At 33.3% G+C, this 23,285-nt stretch overlaps 1 protein-coding gene across 1 annotated transcript in view; it reads right to left on the bottom strand.

The window, feature by feature from the left end:
- LOC128238250 (E3 ubiquitin-protein ligase RNF213-like) overlaps positions 1–23,285 on the bottom strand; it is a 144,250-nt gene that overhangs the window by 36,028 nt on the left and 84,937 nt on the right. Inside the window, exons 41-64 of the mRNA XM_052953955.1 lie at positions 22,951–23,192; positions 21,024–21,129; positions 19,452–19,562; positions 19,224–19,316; positions 17,351–17,491; positions 16,611–16,774; positions 15,511–15,733; positions 13,966–14,136; positions 13,729–13,791; positions 12,185–12,294; positions 10,984–11,121; positions 10,472–10,637; positions 9,639–9,718; positions 8,621–8,765; positions 7,411–7,604; positions 7,067–7,252; positions 6,486–6,594; positions 6,004–6,174; positions 5,090–5,229; positions 4,261–4,456; positions 3,359–3,647; positions 2,924–3,065; positions 932–1,097; positions 606–756 (exon numbers count right to left, since the gene is read on the bottom strand). Coding sequence (XP_052809915.1) covers positions 606–756; positions 932–1,097; positions 2,924–3,065; positions 3,359–3,647; positions 4,261–4,456; positions 5,090–5,229; positions 6,004–6,174; positions 6,486–6,594; positions 7,067–7,252; positions 7,411–7,604; positions 8,621–8,765; positions 9,639–9,718; positions 10,472–10,637; positions 10,984–11,121; positions 12,185–12,294; positions 13,729–13,791; positions 13,966–14,136; positions 15,511–15,733; positions 16,611–16,774; positions 17,351–17,491; positions 19,224–19,316; positions 19,452–19,562; positions 21,024–21,129; positions 22,951–23,192 — 3,697 coding nt within the window. The remainder of the gene's footprint in view (positions 1–605; positions 757–931; positions 1,098–2,923; positions 3,066–3,358; positions 3,648–4,260; positions 4,457–5,089; positions 5,230–6,003; positions 6,175–6,485; positions 6,595–7,066; positions 7,253–7,410; positions 7,605–8,620; positions 8,766–9,638; positions 9,719–10,471; positions 10,638–10,983; positions 11,122–12,184; positions 12,295–13,728; positions 13,792–13,965; positions 14,137–15,510; positions 15,734–16,610; positions 16,775–17,350; positions 17,492–19,223; positions 19,317–19,451; positions 19,563–21,023; positions 21,130–22,950; positions 23,193–23,285) is intronic.

The following is a 23,285-nucleotide window of genomic DNA, read 5'->3' on the forward strand; positions in this document are numbered from 1 at the left end:
GTATTTACAAACGCACATATGAATTCGATGATGATAATATAAAGTATTAAATGAAAACAAAACATCGGTCTGCCTTTATTAATTTAAAATGAGCAGTAAAGTTATTGTATGGACCGTATAATTAATGTTTATTCAAACATGGGTTGCCATGTGAAGTATAATCATCTTTTCATGTTTGAATATCTGTACAAGTCACAATCCTGATGACAGATATATACATGCGGTAAATATAACTTTGCAAATGTCAATTTTTCTACAGATATCATTTATTAGATACATATAGTCAATCGTTATGCTGTGTTTTACAAAGCAAGATATAAAGTCAAACAGTAAAATAATTATGAGCCTATATACAGTAACAATAAAGTGTGTAATAATTCTATTTAAATGCATTGTTTTTAAACTTGTGACTGCTATAATAACGGCGAAAACACTTTAGTTTAGAGCTTACATTTGGTAAAGTAATTTGTGCAGTACGTCAACTTATCGTTCAAATATGGCAGAGCACTATGCTAATTCCAAACGTGTAACTGGGTTGATTTGAAACAGATTTGACCTAGATTATATTACACATACATAAAAACAAGATGGTCACTGATTTTTACCGTCGGTGTCCTCGGTTTTTGGTAGAGGCTGACTCAATAATTCGTTCAGCTTGCGGCTAATGATCCAAGAGAAAGGAAACAATGCCCCAAACGAGTGATCTTTCCCAGAGCTGGTCACCATGACATCTCGATTCTTGCAGCTTGTGTCAAACTTCAGTAGCAAACAATTTTTTTTTTAAGTTAACATGAACCACAGACACAATTTTCAATTCAAAACTTAAAAAGTGAAAAAATGATTCACGCGATATTATAATAGATGATAAAACTGTATTCATGATTACTAAAATATTACAAGTTATAAATGCTGTAGTATAAAAATTATATACCTGTATGTTGAGTGTATCTGCTGTATTCAGCACTCTTAACCATATCATTTGCTTCCAGTCTTCTCCGTCATAAAGCAGGTCTAGCTGCTTGTCAGTATCAAGAAAAGCGATTATTTGTGCAACCATTGGCGATACCTTTTCCATTAATGTTTTCAAACAGGCCCGGCTTAAATTAAAAAATGACATTATATGTATATCAAGTTTGGTTTTAAACAGTATTTACGATGAACATTACACCATAAAGAAAACAAACATTAACAAAACAATGCAAAATACAGGGACAAGGCCAATAGTCGAACATTCAAAAATAATTCCCATTGATGGACACTAGGCAAACACTAACATCACATACATCAATACAAACACCAAAAGCAAAACCATACCATCATAAAATTGCTTTACCGTTAAATGATGGTATTACCGCCTTGGAACGGTCAGTGTAAAAGAGTCTCGAGTCTACTTGCGGCTTAAAGTATGGCCATAATCTCACATAGTACCATCATTAATCAATAGTTATTAAATCAAAATATATAATTTCTTATGTGAAAAACTACATAAACAAGCTCAGAAGCTAAAAGTTTAAACATAACCCCCTCATCAGAGCACGCATCAACTTGAAAATAATAAAGAATAACGCAAAAAGCATACAAACTGATAACTTAAATTCAAGTACTCAACGACCGGATACCAACATCACCTGTAAACGAAGGAATCAAGCCGGATGAACAGTGCTAGCTCTTAAGAAACGAGGAAGCCCTGTTGAACTTTTGGTTCTCGCTGCTAATTGTATTTAAGATAGCATGCGCACGTACGACGTAAAAGAACCAGACGTGCAACAAATTAAATCATAATCAAACTAGTACAAATTTAAACGCAAGCTAATGAACATGGATATTGCATAATTTTAGTATCTTAAATTTCCCCGCACTGGCAACATAGACTATCTACACTAGTTTTAGAAGATTCACGTGCTAAAATTTGGCGTGATAATAGTCTATTTCATTATTAGTATTTAGTTTTCGAGTCTAAATAAGGTATTTGAAATAAAGATCCCGGTTGATGTCCGATATATTTCCGCTTAACTGTGTAGCATCGTGCTGGTTGATAATGGTACTCATGACTCCTCCGTATGATATTCGAAACGAGAAAGCGTTTAGTTCTCGATGCCATGCATGATAGCGTGCGTACGTACGATATAAACGCACCCGACATGCATAAAAATAAGCATATTATCTCATATTCTAAATTTATGCATTCTAATACTATTGTGCATAGTATTTGAAAATAAAATCATAAAATGACTCATTGAATTAAGTAAAAATGTTAGTTAAATAATCTTTTTATAGGCTGTCAAAAAGATTGTTATGTACAATATACTTTATATATAGTGTATATATATAAAGATGGATTTCTTTTCCTAAACTTAACCGTTAAACACTGTACAGTAAATGATTGATATTGTATATAATTAAATTCAGTAGTTTCTTATAATTCTTCAGAGACTGAACGCATATGTCATGTCTTCATTGTTTTATATGATCATGTTTTATCTGTAAATGGTGATGCGACTTTAATTTACTATTAAATATGCTAAACGAATGTGAGATAACTCGGACTCATAATCATCGTAAACGTGCAGTTATTTGTGTTTATTCTTGGGACCAACGATTGAACATGGATTCATACGTTAAACAAAAGTTCCTTGTGTCAGATTAACTATCCAGAAAAAGATATATGCTATAATTTCGAAAACTTATGTCCGGTATAATTGTATACAACTAGTACTTTTTTACACTTTACCTATTTTTCAAATATTTTTTTCATGTTTCTAAATGTTTTACATTGTATTATTAAATATTGTTTTTACAAGGTAAACAAGTAGAATATTTTTAAAGAATGGTTTGTTTTTACCATTCGCGAATACTGGTCAAGTCATAAGGTTGCTAATAACAACTACTCATGTCCAATGTAAATGTCTCTTGTGTCGCTTACCGAAAGGTTCCAGCCTTGGTGATTGCTTTCGTTTGTACGGCATCATATGTTGTCCATCTTTTGGCCATTATTGGATCTTTCTCTAAATCTTTCAGGCGCTTAGACACTAGCTCAATAAGCCCATCAACAAATATGTATTGTGCTGAAAACACAAACACACACATAAATACACTTTTTGTATTTCAACTAAAAGAAACCTAGCAGGTACAAAGCGACAGACAGAAGCTACGTTAAATAATTGTAATAAAACGTTTTCGTTAATTGATTGTCTGCTGTATTTGTTTCTTGCATGCCATTTTTAATATACTCATTGAAGTATTTTATTTTCTCTGTCAAAATATGTCATTGCTGTTATACTCGAACGCATGCTTATTTATTGTTTGTGTCATCAAACAGTTTTAAAGAAATACATTTAATAAAGAGAAACGTAAATACCTTGTCCACATATTTCATTTCGACGCATGCAATTAAGCACGATATCTAGTCTTTCCGTTGCTCTATTTCCATTTACATCTTTTACGACCGACAATGATGATTGTGCACAAGCAATCAAAACTTGTCTGATTTTTTCTACAGGAACAACCTTTTCTTTCTGTTCCTTTGAGTGTCTATGACCAGTTCGAAATATTTCGCTCATTGTGATTCCTTGCATTTCTCTCAAATACAAGTTGGTTTGCTCTTCACAGTAAAGTTCGTCAATATGAACCGAGTGCCAAATTCCGCTCTGAAAATCGAAGGGTCATTTTAATATATTGGATAAAGAGGATAACTAACTAACTTTATTAAATGAGATTAAATGATCTGATGTGTTCAAAGAAGAGACTAAGCAGTGGTTTCAAATTTGAAATAATTTGGACAACGGACAAGTGGGTTTCGTCCGGGCACTCCGGTTTCCCTCACAACACAAGATCACACTCTCGCGCAACATCGAACCAACGGAAGTGACTTAGTATAAGTTATCATAACTTTCTTCACAATCGTTGTAAAATATATATTGTTTAAACTAATTTGAAATAAAAAACAAAATGCAATAGTTTAAGACTGTACGCCAAATAACGGAGTACTCAATAAACATCTTGAGACTGAACTCATGATATAATTATACGTACTTAAATACAATTAAAAGTGCAGAGACAAAATCGGTTATTAACAATTTAACAAAGACACTGTTCAATGCACAAGGCTAGTATACACTAAATTAGAGACATACAACGCACAACAGCAACACAGAATTACCAAGCGTGTATCAACGTAGATTTATTAATACCTTTGAAAAAGAATTTAAATATGAATAATTATGCTAGATTGTTATTCTCTGTCTAGTATAAGACCAATACCTGAAAGCCCCCGAAGCATCCACCACTTTTTCTTGGCAATTGAATGACAAATATCACATGTACGTATGCCATCTCTTTCATTGTAGAAAGAATACAGTAACGTGCACTTGCGATCAATGTTTCATTCTGATCACCTGAGTCAGACTGTATTACTATCATACCTTGATCTCTTTCCACGATCTGTCTCATATATTGCCTGTCAAGGAAAAATAATAATAATAGTAATAAAAATAATAATAATAATAATAATAATAATAATAATAATAATAATAATAATAATAACAATAATAATTTTAACGAATTATAAGGGATATTATCACATTTCATTCATTCCTCTTTTGGATGAAAAAATGTATTGTTACTAGTAGCTATTATTAATCGACTGCATCTTATTGATAAATGATGTTTAGTTTACGCTGACTAATAACGCATTTGCGATTAATACCGTTAACATAGTCAAGGTATCTAATTAGGCCCTTTATTATTCGCGTATACTGACAAAAAGAACACGGTCTATAGTTAAGCTACGTGGTAATTAACTCTTAAATGTCATAAAACGTTAGCGTTCATTGTTCATATAAACGCTTAACGTAGAAAAGGAGTACAGTGAAAACTTACAGAGAAAATTTATAAGAATAAATGTTATTCCAATAAGGATTTCAACAGATAAAGACACACAATTTTAAATGCACGTCGCCAATATAGAGGCATAACTCCTACACATTTTACAATGTTTTAAACCAATGTATTGTAGTGTTTCTATCATTTGCTAATAAAACATTTACTAAACAAATCTCATCCTTGATAATATTTTTGATTTATAACTTACTGAATCCTTGATGAAAACTGCTGTTCCGTGTCAAATGCGGGAAGAGATTCCAGCAAAAGAATATTTTCAATAGAAATTCCACTTGAGCGACTAAGAAGGTGTTTGTGCACACCAGCCAGTAACTTTGAATGTGTTGTTATCTATAATGAATGAAAACATAATGTCATTTCGAAGTTTTCATACTTTTGTACATGGGTGATTTATTAGAACATTATGTTGTAATTACGCGTCTAAAGTCATTGTCACAGTCAAGCTACGTTCGTTTCTGTTTTACGATTTTACAGAAGAAAGTCCCAGAAATGACGTACGCTTGTGTAACCTAAGACTCTATTGGGTTTAACTAAGGCCGATCATTAGATTAGTATAGAGGCAAGAAGTACCTACGGAATGGGGCGGACGTAACGAATTACCTACATGGCTGAATTTCTTTTGAAAATTTTAGACACTTTTCCACACAACTGCAAGAGTCCTATGAATGTTCATACTGTTCTGTCGAAAACCTGTTGTATACTTTTTGTACGATGAAATTTACAGGGACTTAAGTTAAATAATCAAACTTATAGAACAGCTGATTTTGCATTTTCAAATGCTGATCAACTCGAGTCATTGTTTGATGAAACTATATTATGCATTCACCTCAGATAAGGGCTACACAAGAATAACAATCCTGAAGAGGAATATACATTCAAATCAATTATTTTTTGTTGTACATATTCTGCACACTTATCACTATGATGTTTCTAATATGGAAAAAAACTGTCCACACAATATATACATGTAGCATTACACTACCAAATATTATCGAAGGTTAATTGAAACAATTCCGTAAAAACACGCAAAAAAAAGGAAAACAAAATTTGCAGGATAATTTTCTTTAAAAGCTACAAATATCTTATCTGAAAGATAATCATTGCCTGTGCCAAGAGAGGGACATCTCTTCTTTTTTTAACATTTTGTGTTAAGTAATCTGCGATGCTTTCGTGCTGTTGTTCAATATTGTAGGTTTCGAGGTCAACTTCAGGTCTATACACCAGGCTTTCGGGTATGGCACACCACAGCAAAATGTCCTGCCCACGCTTCAAAATCTATTGAATAATACAATGAAAACAATATGAACGAGTCTTATTCAGACAAGATCGCCATGTTAAGAAAAACATCAGACACGCTTATTTCCAATGTTGCCATTTGGGAAAAGCATATACATAATAAACAGATCAAAACTAATCAATATCTAATACAAACACAGACGCATACGCGCACGCACAAATACAAATAAACACACAGATGTGTACTATGTGGTGGTAGATAATTGCCATTTCATTTCTACGAGCTGCCGGGGCTACACGCCAGCACGACACATACGTTTTTCGTCGTATTGGTGCCATACTTCACTAACCTGATTTTTATCCTCGTTTTTGAACCTCCAACACAGGTCCAAAATAATCGCAGAACATGTATCGGCATGAAATCCAATAAAAACGTCACCTAGGTTCCGTTTGACGTGTCTGTAATGAAAAACAATAAAACAGTTCTATGGTTCGAATGCAATTCCACTACACGTCCTTATGGACAATCGCATACCAAACATTTGCCAGAAACGAAAGGATATTCCCGATAAAAAGGACAAATTGTCCGGTTCCGAATCAATATCATTGCCCGAAACGTTTTGCGAGTTAATTGCAATTATTTTCTGAGGTTTTCCCTTTCATGCTATGTTACTTTAACTGATATGAAATATACGTCATCTTTGGAAAGCTTAGTTATACAAAAGCTTGATAAGGTAATATCCATGTCAAATGATATGAGACCAATCTGCTTAAATCATTACATGAAGAAATAAAGAAAGGCCATTTGGATTTAAATATAGAGTTTCTCATCCATGTACAATTACATATGTGCGACAATATAGCATCTTTAAACTTTTATTATCCAAACAGTTATGCTTAAGTGAGCAAAGCACATGTCATGTAGACGTACATCTTCTCTTTTGGTTGTCTTTCGTCAGAGACGAATTCATTTACCCAACAACTCAAATGAGTCACTATATTTCTCTGTTCGTCTGTAAGCATTGTGTTCAAGCTAAGGAAGTGTTTCTCCAGACGATTTATCAATGGAATGGGAAATTTTTTGTAAACTGTCTTTGTTTCGGCAACCACGATCAGTCTGAAAACAGAAGAAATTTGCCTTTCTAAATTGTATACTTTATCTCACATTCTAAGTTAATAGGGTTAAAATACAACTACAATTAATGACTTCGTAACTAATCTATTACTTTTTTCCCTCACCCCACATTACTGTTATCAATATTTGTGATTTTTAACCTGAATTTAACATGCACGGGGCATTTAACTCGGTGTGTTCCTAGTCCAATGTCTACAAAACGTTCTCCTCCAAACCGGACGTAGTATTGGTTTAGGGCGTCGTATAGACTCTCATACAGGTTCTCCAGGTTCAGTAGAATAACAGTTTTTCCAGTTTCCATGCAAACCTTTATTTTGTTGATATTCCGACATACCTTTAAAATTTAAGAAAAAAACTACTGACAAGTAAGGTACAGACATTTGGCAAAATCAAAGGCATTCTAATGATGAACTATATCAACCTATAAATAAGGAATATTGCTTCGGTCAATACATATTGAAAAATACAAGACAGGTACGTTGTAAGAGTGCGTGATGAAAGGTTGCTGAGAAAATGAAGAGGAGAATGGCGATGTTGCAGTTTGACATGATTCAAAAACGAAGTGCCCAAATAAAAACCGTTACGTGAGTATTGGATGTCGTGCGTACTTGCACTACCCACAAGCATAAAAGACATTCTACATTATTTGAAAACAATTGCGCATCTAGACTGCAATTCATACCGAGTTATGCGTAATTGGCACTCTATCGTATATATACACATTTATTGGTTTTTTTTCATGTTTTTTTATGGCAGAGCAGATCGAACGTCTATGGAGTAATAGTAGAGAGAAAAAAACAGTAACGTAGGAGCTGCGACTAGCATGAAATTTTGCTGGAGTTCCGAAGATGATATAAAGATGTATTTCAAAACATGAGGGAATCATAAAAAGGCATGTGTTTACATGTTCCATCTTATAGTTTCAGAAGTATACGCAATGTCGATGCATAGGCTTGTAAAAGGCACAAGGTGTGTTTCATCAGTAATTATTATCGCAGCCAATTTTCTGTTTTCAATGTGGATTAGAAAGATTGTTTCAATCATCATCAGCATAAAGGTAATATGAATGATGGATTAAATATGTCTAGTAATATTATATCAAACTTTGTGAAAGACAGCATCAGATTTGTTAAGGCAGAACGCACTGGATGTTCTCGTGCCCAAAAAAGGATTCTTAAACCGTGACACCCAAATGTGCTTGTGTTTTAACTTAGTTGTATTTCATGTTATTGATATAGAATGGTTTGTTGGGTTTCTACAAAGAAGAAGCGCCTCTGATATTACTCATTTTGCCCCAAATACACGCTTTTGGTTACAACAATATGATGATAAAGCATTTGTAAAACGTACCTGTGTGTACTGTTGGTCGCTTTTAAAACTGCTTCCAAATATGACTTCAGGACGTTCTTTGCCCGATTTGTTTGAAAACAGCTGTTGTTGTATAATAGTCAAAGCACCAAAGTTTTCAGTCAACAACAACAAATATCTACTGTCGCTGTAGAAAAAACAAACAAAAAAACAATGACAAACAAAAGCACGCCCATGTTGGAAATAGTTGATAGTGTATACTCATAAAAAATACTATATAAGCCACAGTTCATTTGGTCAATTTTTGAAATTTCAATGGTGATTGATGATATCTCAGGGGTACCTCGATTACAATGAATTGCTCAAGTTATAGCGCGGGCAATTTGGTTAACTTGCCTGGCCGTCTACCCCAGTACATTAATTGATATCAAACAACAAGTTCTTTCCCAAAGCAGAAATACAGCAAATGAAGAAGTCATAAATAAACTATATTTGCGCAAAACGGATATGTCGCTGTCAGGAGCCCCTATCATTGTCAAACCAAATCTAATAGTAATGTTTACGCGGCATAGGCGATGTAAATATTATAATAAAGATGCAATACCTGTTTATAACATAGGCTCAAAAATAAGGAAACATAAATCTTTTAAAATTGATTGAATCTATGTATATCTGGAAATAACAGCATTTGAACTTTTGATTTCATGGCTTTGCTATGTCATTTGCACGTAGTAAAGATTGTCTTGTCAAGAGATATAATCGAATCACTGTCCTGATTGCATTCCGGGCAGATTGGAAGATTGAATAGAAATTGATCAAGTTAAATGGCGGACAGATAATATTGCGATCCGCCTTAACACACTTAGTTAAGATATTATGCCAATAAGCATTGTGACGAAAGATAACGAGAGCAAAAGTTATAGAACGCAATTAAGCCTAATGCAAAGGACGCGGACGGCCACAACGTTGGACAACGTGATCCCTATATGTCTACTATGCTACGCAGGCGTAATAAACTAATTGAGTTCAGCAGAAGAAAAGAAATAACGCTTTTAGTTACACTTTCACATGTTCGTCTCCAAACAGGCAAGCTCTTATAAGACCAGAAGCTGTGTTGTCAACTTCCTCGCCACTGTCGTCCTGTAAGGCAAGTAGTTGATTGTCACACTCCATGTCACTTTTACAAAACAATAACAATTTGCTACATACATTAATTGTTGATACATTGATACCACTATGCATTATTCAGTAAATCTACATTAATGTAATCCATCCCTGTTGGCGAGGAATTAGAACTTTAATGCTGATATTCCCCCAAACTAAACAGATGTTCCAGCAATCCTCTTCAGTCAAGTCTCACACTGTATTAAATTGAGCGCGATAAGGTGCAGTATTTCACGTAACCGCAGATATAGTACCGTATTATTGTCATTTGCACAAGTTTAGTTTCAGGATATTCAACTATTTTTCAATAAATAGTTTATACAGTTATGCAAATGTGTTCAGTTCATGATACGTGCAAGTACTTAGCTTAAAAGGACAAGCTTACACTCACAAATGATAAATTTCATTTAATACTGCATACTTCACGAAATTTCTACAAGTCTTATTCAAGTGGAGTTTTGTGCTCTTGTTCCATGTTTCTTGTTTGTGAGTTTTGTTTTTGTGTTCTATGTCTTTGGCGTTTACGTTGTGTATTAAACGGGGTTTATGTTTAAACTTTTGGTTACTGGGCTTGTTACTGTATTTTTTCATTTAAATATTAACAACATTCAAATGTGGAATCCCTACATTTATGCTACGTTGTATATCCAAATTAGCATTATCCAGGTTAGAAGCGAAACCAATGAGGATGGGAAAAGCAAACGTTAGAGAACAGTTAAAAATAAGTACCCCGCGGTGGTTTACGTAGGTAACATGTGCAATCTTGGTTCGGAAAGGTTCCACTGGATCAAATTTGTCTAGTCCACCAAAATTTCGCTTTATGCAGTACAACAGTTGAGGCCAAGTTGGTTTTTTCTTCGTCTTTTCAACAAAACAGTTTACCATTTTGACAAGACTACAAAAAATGAAATGTTATTGTTTAATATATTATTAATTGTTGTTATCAAACAACCATCACTACAAATGCAGAGTTATTGTATTAAAAAAAACTGAACAAGTCGCATTGTTTAAATAATGATCTATTGTTTGACATTGTGAACAAGTATCAGTAGTTTTGAACGAAAACCTTTGTGAAGACTGTTAACGGTGATGGTCATCGAAAGATACTAAAATCTGTGTACCAGGACAAAGTACATAGGCAAGTGAGTAATGTAATTTAATGTATATTCTGCATTCTTGAACAGAAATACTGTCAAAAAACTATTAAAGGTTAATCATTGTTTATAAATACCATACTATACCTGTAAAAGTCGCGCAAACCGAAGAACTCTCGTGGGGATTCAGATGCTTGCTGAAAGACGACTAGATATGATTCAGCTAACGGCTCTACAATTGGTATCAACAGTTGCTCGGTTTCCTCGTTTTTCATACATATACCCCTGTAAATTTCACAGAGATGGAGGCTAATGAATTGTTTTTGGTTTTGAATAGTCGATTGGTTGGGTAAATAAAATACATAAACAAATATGTGGAATATTGGCCGGAAAATAAAGATATTGCGATACATATTACAACACTTGACCAGGATTTATAAAAATATAACTTTTTCTCTAAGGTAATATGGAATAAAAAGGCGTTTTTTGTTGTTTCCATTATTTGATCCCAACGTGACTTTCAACCATCAGTTGAAACCAATGCATTAACCTAATTTCGTGAAAATTATGTGATAAAAAACGTTCAACAAAAACTAAATTCTCACTGCAACGACGTTTGTTTACACGTTTATCTAGTTTTAGGTTGACTGACAACGCTCAATTTTGGTTTTTACAAAAAAACACCATCAAACATTTTCATCAACGGTATTGTCATAATTAAGCCATTGTAATAGTGCTAAAATGTCTGTTTTGCTGACATAAAATTTAGTTAAATATTTCACGATTGTCATTGTGATCCGCCAATTTGACTTTTTTCGTAATACCCGGATGTAAACTCTTTTACAAAATGAAGTTTACAGAATCACAGTGCTTACTAAAAATGCTTGGTTAAGGATCGATTCAATGCTTATTATTTATTTCGTTTTTAAAATTGATGCAAAACTAGTTCAGTCACAAAAGCAATTTGATTTAGCCCAAAATGTTTTTCTTCATCTGTTTTATTATTTTTTATTTTCATAAAACAAATCTTTGTCGAAAATAAATCCAGTAGTGATCCCGAAAAAATGGCTATCACCCTTTAATAGTCCAATACTATAAGTTAACACCTATGTATATTTAGTCGATTTCAACCATATCTGTAAACTGATTGAAATCACTTAAGAGTCCGTTTCGTAAGCATAAATGAATCATGATGTGCTTGTGTCAGGCTAAGATTACATTGCCCTGGTGGGAATTGAATCAATAATCAATTTGATGAAAGGCGGACACCAACATCACTAGGACACTTACCAATTAAAATGGATAATCAATATATTCGGAAATGGTCAGAAGGATTAATCTCTGTTACCTTGCTGTGGCCTTCAGCTCGACAATGTCTGGAACAGCTCTTTGTACCAGAATTCCTCTGTTCATCTTTGCTGGATCAAGAGCCCAGTTGGATATTCCGATGAAACTAACCTACATTAATTTTACCAGTTATTTTAACATTATTACGCATATGAAAACAAAATATATTATAGCCATGCAACTTCAAGACAGCATATACATCGGATATAAATATAATAATAAAATACATGATTGATGATATTTACAGTTCAACTATATATATATATATATATATATATATATATATATCTTTAAAGCTTTTTTAAAACACAATTCTTAGTTCATCTGATTTTTAATCACGTATACTATATATTTGTTGCTGTTTTAGCAATGTTTCAAATTCAACAGCATAACCTAGCGGCATTATACAGTTGACATGTGCAATACTTCAAGCATGTTTAATAGGCATTTTTTAATGTTGTTGATTATAAAATCTACGCAATTGCTTCTTCAGAACTCATAATCGGATCAGGACTCGTGACGGAAGAAATATACATATATTGTGAAAATTCATTGACACTAGTGTTTTGTGACAGTGCGATTTGTGTTGAGCTATAATGATAATGTTGTCCGTTGTACTCTGATTTACGTCTGCAAGTTTATATAACCAAATCATTGAATTCTTTGATCAAATTTATTTTTATAATATCATCAAGTAATAATAATTTCAGACGTCCCGTCATTATTGATGCAGTTGTTTTGAGGTCCTATATGAAATAAGTCACAAGATATATTTTCATGCGTTATCTAAGCAACTGGTGTGTATCTCATTTTATCTTAAAGCCTTAAATTTACGTAGTGTCTATATTGCAAGTTATCTATGTAGAATGTGTTTACGTGAGTTCAATTTTATCTGCTTCACCTTATGAGGTAAGGTTTCGAGCAATACATTTAAATTGTGGGTGAACATCTTCTAAATCTCATGAGATTGGCTACATTTGCTTGCATATTTAAACGCTCAGCATAATACTGATTTACGGTTTTGTCCACAGACAAAAATGCGTTATTTTAAAATGGCCTATGTATTTTGCCAGGATTTGCCATTGATAATTATTTTGACTAAAGTTTCAACGTCATTTACTCACTCCAAAATACTGGAGAATTAAAGTATGACCTTCTTAAACGTTATTCATATATAAAAAGGCATATGTATATAGAATAGTGCAGCTTTTATTGTCTGCTCTGTTAAGATTCATGTAGATATTGTAAATTTTAACAATAGCTACTTGAAAAAAGTGAACGCGTTTGTTTACTCATAGAAATAAATCACATGTTTAAACGTAAAATCAGTTCGGTTATTTAGAGAACAATAATCGTCGTGTGTGTGTGTGTGTGTGTGTGTGTGTGTGCGTGCGTGCGTGCGTACGTGCGTGCGCGTGCGTGCGTGCGTGCGAGCGTGCGTGTGTGTGTGTGTTGTTTTAAATAAAAAGATATGATACGGACTTGGTATCATTATTTATTTTTTGTAATTATATATATTTTGCGTATGTACGTTTTAAAATCTACCTTTCGCTCATGTGGCGGAATATCCTCATCGTCACATCCTTCTTCCAGCAAGGGATGAAGTGTCTAAACACGCATTAAATGTTTAACAACAGAGAGTGTGTTATTATAAGAAAACATTTAAATGATATCGTAAACACACAAAAGCAATCACGTTTAAAATTAGGTACAGTCGGTTTAACCTTACAGCCAACCAAAGCTTCTGAGAAATGAAAGACAAACTACTAATGATAAGCATACTTTCAGTGGCATTTTTGGACTGTCTTCTGCCAAACCGACTTCGTCCAAAACAACTGTAGCAGCAAATTTTCCAGTATCCTTGTTTTTTTGTAAATATGCACACTGTCTGAAAACGCCGACTATTCCTTCAGCGGTGGTATGTGGGCTACATTGGAAGGATATCATCTGAACCTGAATGTGGTTAAATACTGATTTTACATTATATTCAACTTAAGTTGATAATGAAGGTTCATTTCATTGCATATAAAGAGATAAATAAACATGCAGAAAGCACATTGTATATACACACTACCCTGTATAATTATTAAAATATATTCTGTGTTTGTAACAGTTATAAGTTGAATATTATTTCATTGTTTATTTTTATGTTATTAAGTCATATGCAAGCATGCATATGTGGTATATGCAGTGTACCTAATTACGAACAATAATAAGATTTCCGTGAATTGAATATGTCGCCTGATATAAGCACCCACAATTGAACAATACTATATTATGCGAAGGAATGAGGGATCTAAAAACGAACGTTTCTGTATTGAACCTATAAAGTTCTTTCAGATATATAGTGTTTTAAATGAAAAATCGGTTAAGAATGAAACAAAACTGATATACAGAAAGGCTTTCAAAATGTCGCAATATAATGTTCCTATACAAATTACTATACATTTGTTGAAAAATGAATAAGAATTGTTTATATGAGAAAGCAGACAAATTGAATTTAAGTTTACGTTAAGTTAACTTTAGGTAATTCATGTGCAACAACGTTTACTTTTTTGTGAAAGAAATGAGATTTTTCCTCATTAGTATCGCCTCAAAATTTGCTATGGATTCAAATAAGAGATTCGACAACGTGAATTTAGTAAGTTGTAGGTAATACAATGATCATTATTCAAAAGTAAATAGTGTGATCTGGATGTTGATCGATTTTTGAAAGCTTCAATGGCCATAGAAATTTAGGCCGGCCATTCCAATTGTTTAAGTCAAAGATCAGTAAAAAAGTGAAAATGGTCATGTTTTGACAAATCAAGGGCAATAGCCACAGAGTCAGTGTTTTTATCAAATTATATCAAGTTATTATATCAATAAACATTGTAGTTAAGTTTGAGAATGGGAAAACAAATCTGATCTTTTTTTCAATCATGGGTCATAACACTAGAATCAATTTGACCTAGCTGTTTATCAAATGCAGTCGGAATAAAATCCCTATTACCATTGTAATCATTTTGCGAATGACTGAATACAAAATGGTCGAGTGATTAGGTAAAACAAAATAAGGGCGTTTACTCTGAAATTGCGATCAGGCTGTTGATCTGTTGATCTCATTCTAGATAGAATGCCAAGTTTGGCAAAATAATTTAGAGATCAAACATGAAATATTGTTTACTACTGCGTGACAAATCTCGGGAGTGTATGTCTATTGTGTAAACCAGAACATTTTGTTTCGGAATAAACTAATCATAAATCTGTGTTTCTTAAAATGTACTGAATTATTTCCAAAATAATTAACAAGAGCCTAACAGAGTATTTACAGACATGGAAAAATACCTTTTTAAAGGTTCTGAATAGGCAACTTTTGGAACTGTCTCTTTGCATTGCATCGTCCAAAATGGTGCGTGCTAGTGATTTTGAACTGCCTGGCTTTCCAACCAGGAACAATGGTATTGTCAATTCTGTGCAAACTACCATCATGAAAAAGTTTTCTTTCAAAGCTGTGTTGATCGCAATGTTGTCTGCTACATCAATGTTGTCCATGAAGACACACTGACACCTGCAAAAATGGAATTCGTAAGAAACATAGACATTGCAAATTGATCTACAAGTCCAAATTAATAGTTAAGGATGTTATTGATATTAATCTTTAACCGCACCGCATCGTCTGTTTGTTAATGTTCTAGACCAGACAGTTTCATCCCAATCGGCGTTTTGTAAGCGCATGTATACGTTTATTTCTCAAAAACAGGCAAGGTTTAACACCTGTATTCGCTACATGCATTTAAAGTCAAAATATCAAATTAAATTTGGATTTTCACAACATGTTTCGTTTTCACATTTGCTTTTGCTAACCCTATTGCGATCTAAGTTGTTTCAGTTTAAAATCCTATTGTTAATACTTTGTTCAACATATGTTTAGGAACACAAACCTGTAGATGATGTCCGCAGACTTAAATATAATAAACCAAAACAATAATTACACATCACTTATTAAATGGGACTATGATTGGTGTGAGGTTTTAGTTAAGAGAAAGCTTTTTGTTACATGATGACTTATGATTCCTTAACATAAACGTTTGTACTTATGATATTCAACATAAAAGTAATGATAAGCATACACAGTCGAGAACTGTTACCCAATGCCGATTAATTATGTGTCGAAGAATCACAGATATACCTCGTGTTCAAATGACAGTCTATGACAAATTTAACTGTTTACAATGACTGATTGATAAAATAAGTCAACTTCAAAAACAGGAGCTGTAACTTAAATTGAGGAACATATAAATGTTGATTGTATCAACGAATTTTGAAAATGATCAAATATATATGCCTTCGTCGGGGGTTAGAACAAATTCGGACGAGCAGAACATACGTACTCTGAAACCACTATCACAAACAAAGGTGCCATGCGACATTAAATGTTTACTTACGCTTCAATTTCTGCCTTTATATGATTTGCGCCATTTGATAAAGCAAATGTATCCGTAAAGGACTGAGCAATTGAAGACCGAAACATTTCTCGGCTAGTCAGGCATGCGTGGTAGCACACACCAATGGCCAAAACAAGCGATCTCGCCACATCAGAAAGGAAAAGCTGAAATATACGTACAATTATGATACAGGTGATAATGCATTATCTAGTAATTCATATGTAAAATAGATGTAAATGGTGAATCACATGCTATATAGGCTAACGGTGTTCGATGGTACTATGTCCAAAAACCTTATATTGCTGTTTAATATGTATGACGTATTATATTGGTAGAATATCTGTTTACTTTAATGTAACCTGATTCCGAAATTATCTATTACCGCAGACAAACGTGTAAGAATTTATATCTAAAAACATGAGAAGCATTTTTTCATACACAGACAATACCAATATTTATGCAAAAAACTACAGAATAAACATAAACATAACCAACATTTTACGAGTTACTTATGTTAAAGACAATTTCGTATGGTAAGGGGTATTATTTGATGACACATGTACATAAGTTTCATGACTGCGAATGTAAAACAATTCAACAAGAAAAGTACTACAACAAAAAACATAAACGTTTTATGCTGCCTTTAGAAAAAAAGATTTGTCATTTACTTATATTCTAGAAAAATCTTAATAAGTATAGCTTAAGTCAAGATACATTCGTTGGCATTATATTAAACCTACCGATATTTCATTGGGACCTTGTTGACTTTTCATATGTTCATTCATCATACGAAAGAGACATTTTGGACCAGTCTGATAGAACCAGGCCATCACTGTCAACGTTCGCTCCACATCACGAAGTGACACGAAGCTGCATTCATCCTGGAATACGTAGATGATTAAGCGTAGTTAATATAGCATCGTACTGTCGACAAATGTATCATTTAACCGATAACCCTATATATATATATATAGCATTCACTTTGTTATTTTCCAAAATAATGTTCAAAACCAGTTCAAATTATTGACAAATGACAAAACATACGTATTATAAAGGAAAATACCTGGTTGAACGTGACTTTTGGTTGATAATTGCCCCAGTAAAAAACTTTTCCCTCAGGCTAAAGCCCTCGAGCAATTATTATTCACACTGGGGCAATTGTCAACCAAAAGCCATGGTCAACCATGTATTATTCTACAAATAACCTCTTTTAAGGGTTATTTTGTTTTGTTTTTAAGCTAGTGATTTTAACTAACTCCGAGAATGATATCACACACAAAGTGACGCGAACAACAATTATGTTTTTCCCTCTAGTGATTTCAGTATGCATTTGTCAAGTTTCGTTCAGAATGTTCCTGGTTTTCTATCTTTATCATGTACAGAAATTATTATGTATACTAACATAAGTATAGAAATTTCGAGAAAGTGCATTTAGATCTTTATAGAATGTACTGGAACATATTCATTTTGTATATAAAGGCAAACTTCTCCAATAGGGGTCTTTGTTGAAGTTGGTTTCATTGCGAATTTAACAGCTATTTATGAACGTTTCACCATAGTTAGAAAATTTACATAATCTTTGATTTAGTTAAACTTGTATATAAGTATTATACGTTCAACTTTGAACGAGAATAAGTTTGAGAGTGTTGTTCTGTTATTATATTTGATCAGTACTCAAATAATGTGTTCAATATTTAATGTGGATTAAATTCCTAAGACATTCAAAACTGCAAGGATCGAGGAAGATTTTTATTTCAGATATTTAGATTTTCGCCTTACCAAATTTTAAACTAGTTTTGTAGAACAGCTTATGACTAAATATTGCTGTCGTTTGAAATTCGTTGGTGGTTTCCCGTTCTCTGTTGCGTATGGTGTCGTAACATAATTAGGGGCTTGTCCGTAATTAAAATTCGTGTGCATATTATTTTTAAATTGTTTTATATTTCTATAATATAATAACATTCGTTACTCATTTTCTAGCAACACACAAGCATGTCATTTAAGTTTTTGTTACTTAATTTTCCTAGTTGGAGTGCAATATGGCTAGGAAGATTGAATTGTTCAATCTTGCCAAACATAGCAATGTGTCTGAAATTAAATTTTCTATGCATAAGAAATTTAGAATGCCTAAGTCTGTTATAAAGTATATGAGGATAGTTTCAAAGGGAGTGATTTTTGTCTCACGTTTAAAGAACATTCAGTGACATCTGCAAAACTGCATATTAAGGTCAATATATCAATATATTTAACTTAAACGTACAAGGTATTCAAGAAAAATATATCTATCATTCATGTATTTATATGGTACATATTGGAAGGATGACATTATTGTGGTCCGCGCATATCTCGTTTAGTGTTTTCCACATGCACCTGGATACTTGACAGATACTTTTACTCCAACATAAAACTCGCTCTTATTGCACTTATCGCATAATCAGTAAACCATTCAAACCATAATCGGAATTAAAACTGTAGATAAAATAGATACAATAAACGTTTTCGAAACAAAGCCTTGTCCAGATTTTACTTGACCATGTGCCCGAACTTCTGTTATCGAAGGCAAAATAGAATATTCATTATTGTAACAGCAGTCAAAGGTATCGTTTCACTTACCTCTTGCTGTCGCATGTATTTCTGACAGGTGGAAAGAATTCTACCTATTACTTTGACGTCTGCACCGTTTAAGCGAATACCTTTTCTTGACAACTGAAAGGAGATAATGACCACAAAGTTAACGTAAATTGTACAAAGTAAGGAGGTAACTGTGATTGAAGAAATATTATTTAAATGACTGCGTGTAAGGCATATTCGATTTATTTCAGAATAAAATATAATACAAACACGATGAAGGATCATTTGTCGAATGTAGTTTTCCTCATCATCCGAGTTAAGTTGACCAAAATCCCATACAAAAGGTAGCAAGCTCCTCGGCAAGGGCTGCACTCGGTACACCTGAGGATGTTAACAGTTGAGACCATTAGACCAATAAAGACAAGATTCAATTGGATCATATATCATCCAAGAGAAACATGCAAAGTAATGCGGACCAATGAACACATTATATGTAATAGTATATGATTATGTAATAAATTCGGACAACGCGCATAGCGTGATTGTTTTCATGGTACAATAATCATTAGGGGTGAGAGTGGTCTAGTGGTACAGGTGTCCGCCTCTCATCCAAGAGGTTGTGGGTTCGATCCCCACTAGGGGTACTTTCTCATGGCCTCTCAAAAAGGACACAGTACTGGTTTCTGCCCAGGAAACGGACTCGAGAGTGATCTTATAAGCTATCAGCTTTCGTCTCAATCGAGCTAAAATAAATTAGTATAAACCAATCATTAGCTGAAAAAATAAAGATGTTTTGCCCCGTAAGCGCATCTTGTCAGAAGACGGTCGAAGATTCAATAAAGGTTTTTTAAAGAAATAATTTTATTTGTGTGATTACACACGATTTGAGAAAACTGAGGACAATCATTTCAAACTGTGAACTGCGAACACAATATTTGTTAGACTGATGATATTGACCTTGACATTTGCTGACCATCCTGTCCAAGACTAGGGATAATCGTCAGGTCAAGGGCAACCTACCACTGAAGTTCCATGATCAATAGTCAAACCGTTTTCAAGCTATTGAGTGGACAAAGTCCTTAGACTTCTTAAAGACTCGATCGTGGCCTTTAATATATTAGCCTTTATACATAAGAGGGCTTCAACTAATTGGTCAATGGTAATTTACAATTAAATATCCCAACCCATGTTTCTAGGCCAAACCGTTCATAAAGATTTCATAAGACTGTTGACCGTAACCTTGCCCTTGGGCGAAATGACCTAAAAAGGGGTCATCTAATGGCCAAGGACAATCGTACTGCAGCTACATCGTCCTAGGGTAAACAGTTTTTAAGTTATTAGGAATGGGTCAAACGGTTCTTCACTTATTCTGCAGACAAAAAAATCATTAGGCAGCTGTCAGTGAGCTTATTTACGTTATCTAAATAACTACTAAAGATTACTCTCCGAGGTCAAAACTTTATTGAGTAATTGTGCGGAGATGACATGGTGTGCTCATCTACATATCAAAACAACCTACAGAACTTTCGACCGATCGACAAAAGACGTTTGCACGTCTTTTTTAGTGGTTTAACAACAAAACAATGCAGACACCATAATAGCATCAACAAATATTAAAGATACTGCTACTAAATGGTCAGTGAAGCTGGAAAAATATTCATTTTAATGTGATTTTATTTATAACGTGGTAAGTCTACAAAATGCAATTGATAACGCTCTGAAATAGTTACTTCATCGAAAATTGATAAACTAAAATATAAAACCATTTAAAATTTTATTCAATTTAAGTAACTATTTTGTCACAAATATTCAACTCTGTTATAGTTCGAGAATTATTCTTACCAGTTTTCTCATTGGAATATTTCCTAGCTTATCAGTTGTTTTGTCAGCTTCAATGTGATATCCGAGTCCGGCTTTCTCGAGCTTTTTAATCAAATCTTCAGAATGTCTAATAAAATTAAGAAAGTATACTGTAATTTTTTATATTTTTTTTATTTAATAAAACTAAGTTGAGCGTAATAAACAAAGTTTACTAGAAATGTTGTTCGCAGCGCCTATTTCGAAAACTGATATCTCCGCTAAACGGAAGTATGCTACAACTAACTTTATAAAATTATGAGAGTAAAAGCATCGGAAATTTCAAATTGTCTTCTATCGTCTAACTTTAACAGGGTTTCATCGCTAACATTTTTTTTACTTTAGATATGATATATTATGATTTTTAAATTTAGAAGACTACCAAAGAAAGAACATGAATACAACTTTGCTAGAATGGGGTCACGAGCTAAAGTATATACACTATAAACAACTGTATATTGTTGTCTATACATTTTGAAACTGCAATCAAATATTTTTTGTTATTGAGTTATGCTTCAGTCCATTTGTTGGAGGAAAAGGTTTCGTGTAGTGAATGAGATACGTTTCAGACAAAGATTCTTCGATGAAATCCAATGCGCATGGATAGGCTTCTTTGCTAATTACTTTGTTTATAATTCATATAATTCCTGCTGTTTCCAACTGTTCATCGAACAGTGTTGCTCAGTAATGCTCAATTCAACATTTGTTATAAACATGAGCAATGGGAGATAACAAAAAAGAGAGTTTAAATATTTACAAGTTGAAAAAAACTACATATTGCCTCCAGTATTTATTATTCATGTTCTATGCTCACTTTTATAACGGTTGCTTTTAAGGTAATTTAGCCATGTTCTAATCAATTACGGTCATTTTACAGGATGTGAGCAAAGATTCGTGTCGAGGGGGGGTAATTAAAACTGATCATAAAGAACTGTTGTTTTGTCAACTTCAAAATTTGACCACAATGTATTCCTTTGATTTAATGGAAAAATGATGGCAACGCAAACAGGAATAAGGGTGCCAAAGGTTAATTTTCGAAAATGGAATATATGCAAATTCCATGTACAAATCTGAAAACGTCCATTTGATTGATGTTACTCATTTGTTGTCAACTTGTAGTTACAGCTAGGGCCTTAAAAGACTTCACTAACAATAAGGCGGTTATTATACAATGATTAATTTAAGGAATGAATTGCGGGCTTGATGTCATTATCGGGGTATGAACGCAATTGGGCTGGTCAAAGCGTGTGGAGTCCGAGGACTCCACGCGTACTTTGACTAGCCCAATTGCGTTCATATCCCCGATAATGACATCAAGCCCGCAATTCATTACTTATATTTATACCAACAGTTCATTATTTCATTCAATAATTGTTTAAAAAATACTTTATTTCATTTAAGAAAACCTTTCAGTAACTCTTTCCTACCCATTCTGTAAATAGAACGATTCATTTATAATTTAAAAAATAATACTTTCTAAAATGTTGATTTATATTTTACGGGACCTGCTGACACAATATAAACAATAACAGTATCAACATTTTTCATGTATATTGTTATGCTATGAATTGCGATCCGAATATATCCGAAGATGTTGCGTTCATCGGTAGATGAACGCAATTACCGAAAGGCAGTTCATTTAAGGAATGGAAGTTGAGGTGTAAATATCTGCATTTTTAAACAATTGCTATCCTATAAGATTTAAAAAGTATAAAAGAGTAATGGTATTCTTAAATTCAGATCCAAGTGAGAAATTTAAACACATGCAGTTCTGGCTTGCATTATATGAACTAGTGAATGTAGACATCCTAAGAATAGTTTAACGGCTTATTAGCTTGATAAATGAAAGAATTAGTACTGTTTATCTTATTGCAATGAACCTTATTGGGTACGAATAATTTTAAGTACTTACTTTCTGTACGGATTGCATGCTGCAACAAATTTTAGATTCGGACAGTCGTCTAGTTTCCTTCCAGCAATAGCTCTGTCACACATGATTTCCTTAATAACACCAATGGCTTCAGTTGTATTCGCTTCGTCAAAAAACAAAACTGTGTACATTTGCTGTCCATATTTTTTCAAGTTTTCTCGAGCAATTTTTTGGGCAAATTTCACTTTCTTTGAAATGACGTTAGCAGTCGTTCCACCATGGATCTGCAGATATTATTTTATAATCATTGCCATCAATCACAATCTTTGGTAAATTAGAAATACTTAATAATAGATGCATCGCATAAGTCAGTTTGA

This window comes from Mya arenaria, chromosome 6 (assembly GCF_026914265.1).
Source record: "Mya arenaria isolate MELC-2E11 chromosome 6, ASM2691426v1".
NCBI lineage: Eukaryota > Metazoa > Mollusca > Bivalvia > Myida > Myidae > Mya > Mya arenaria.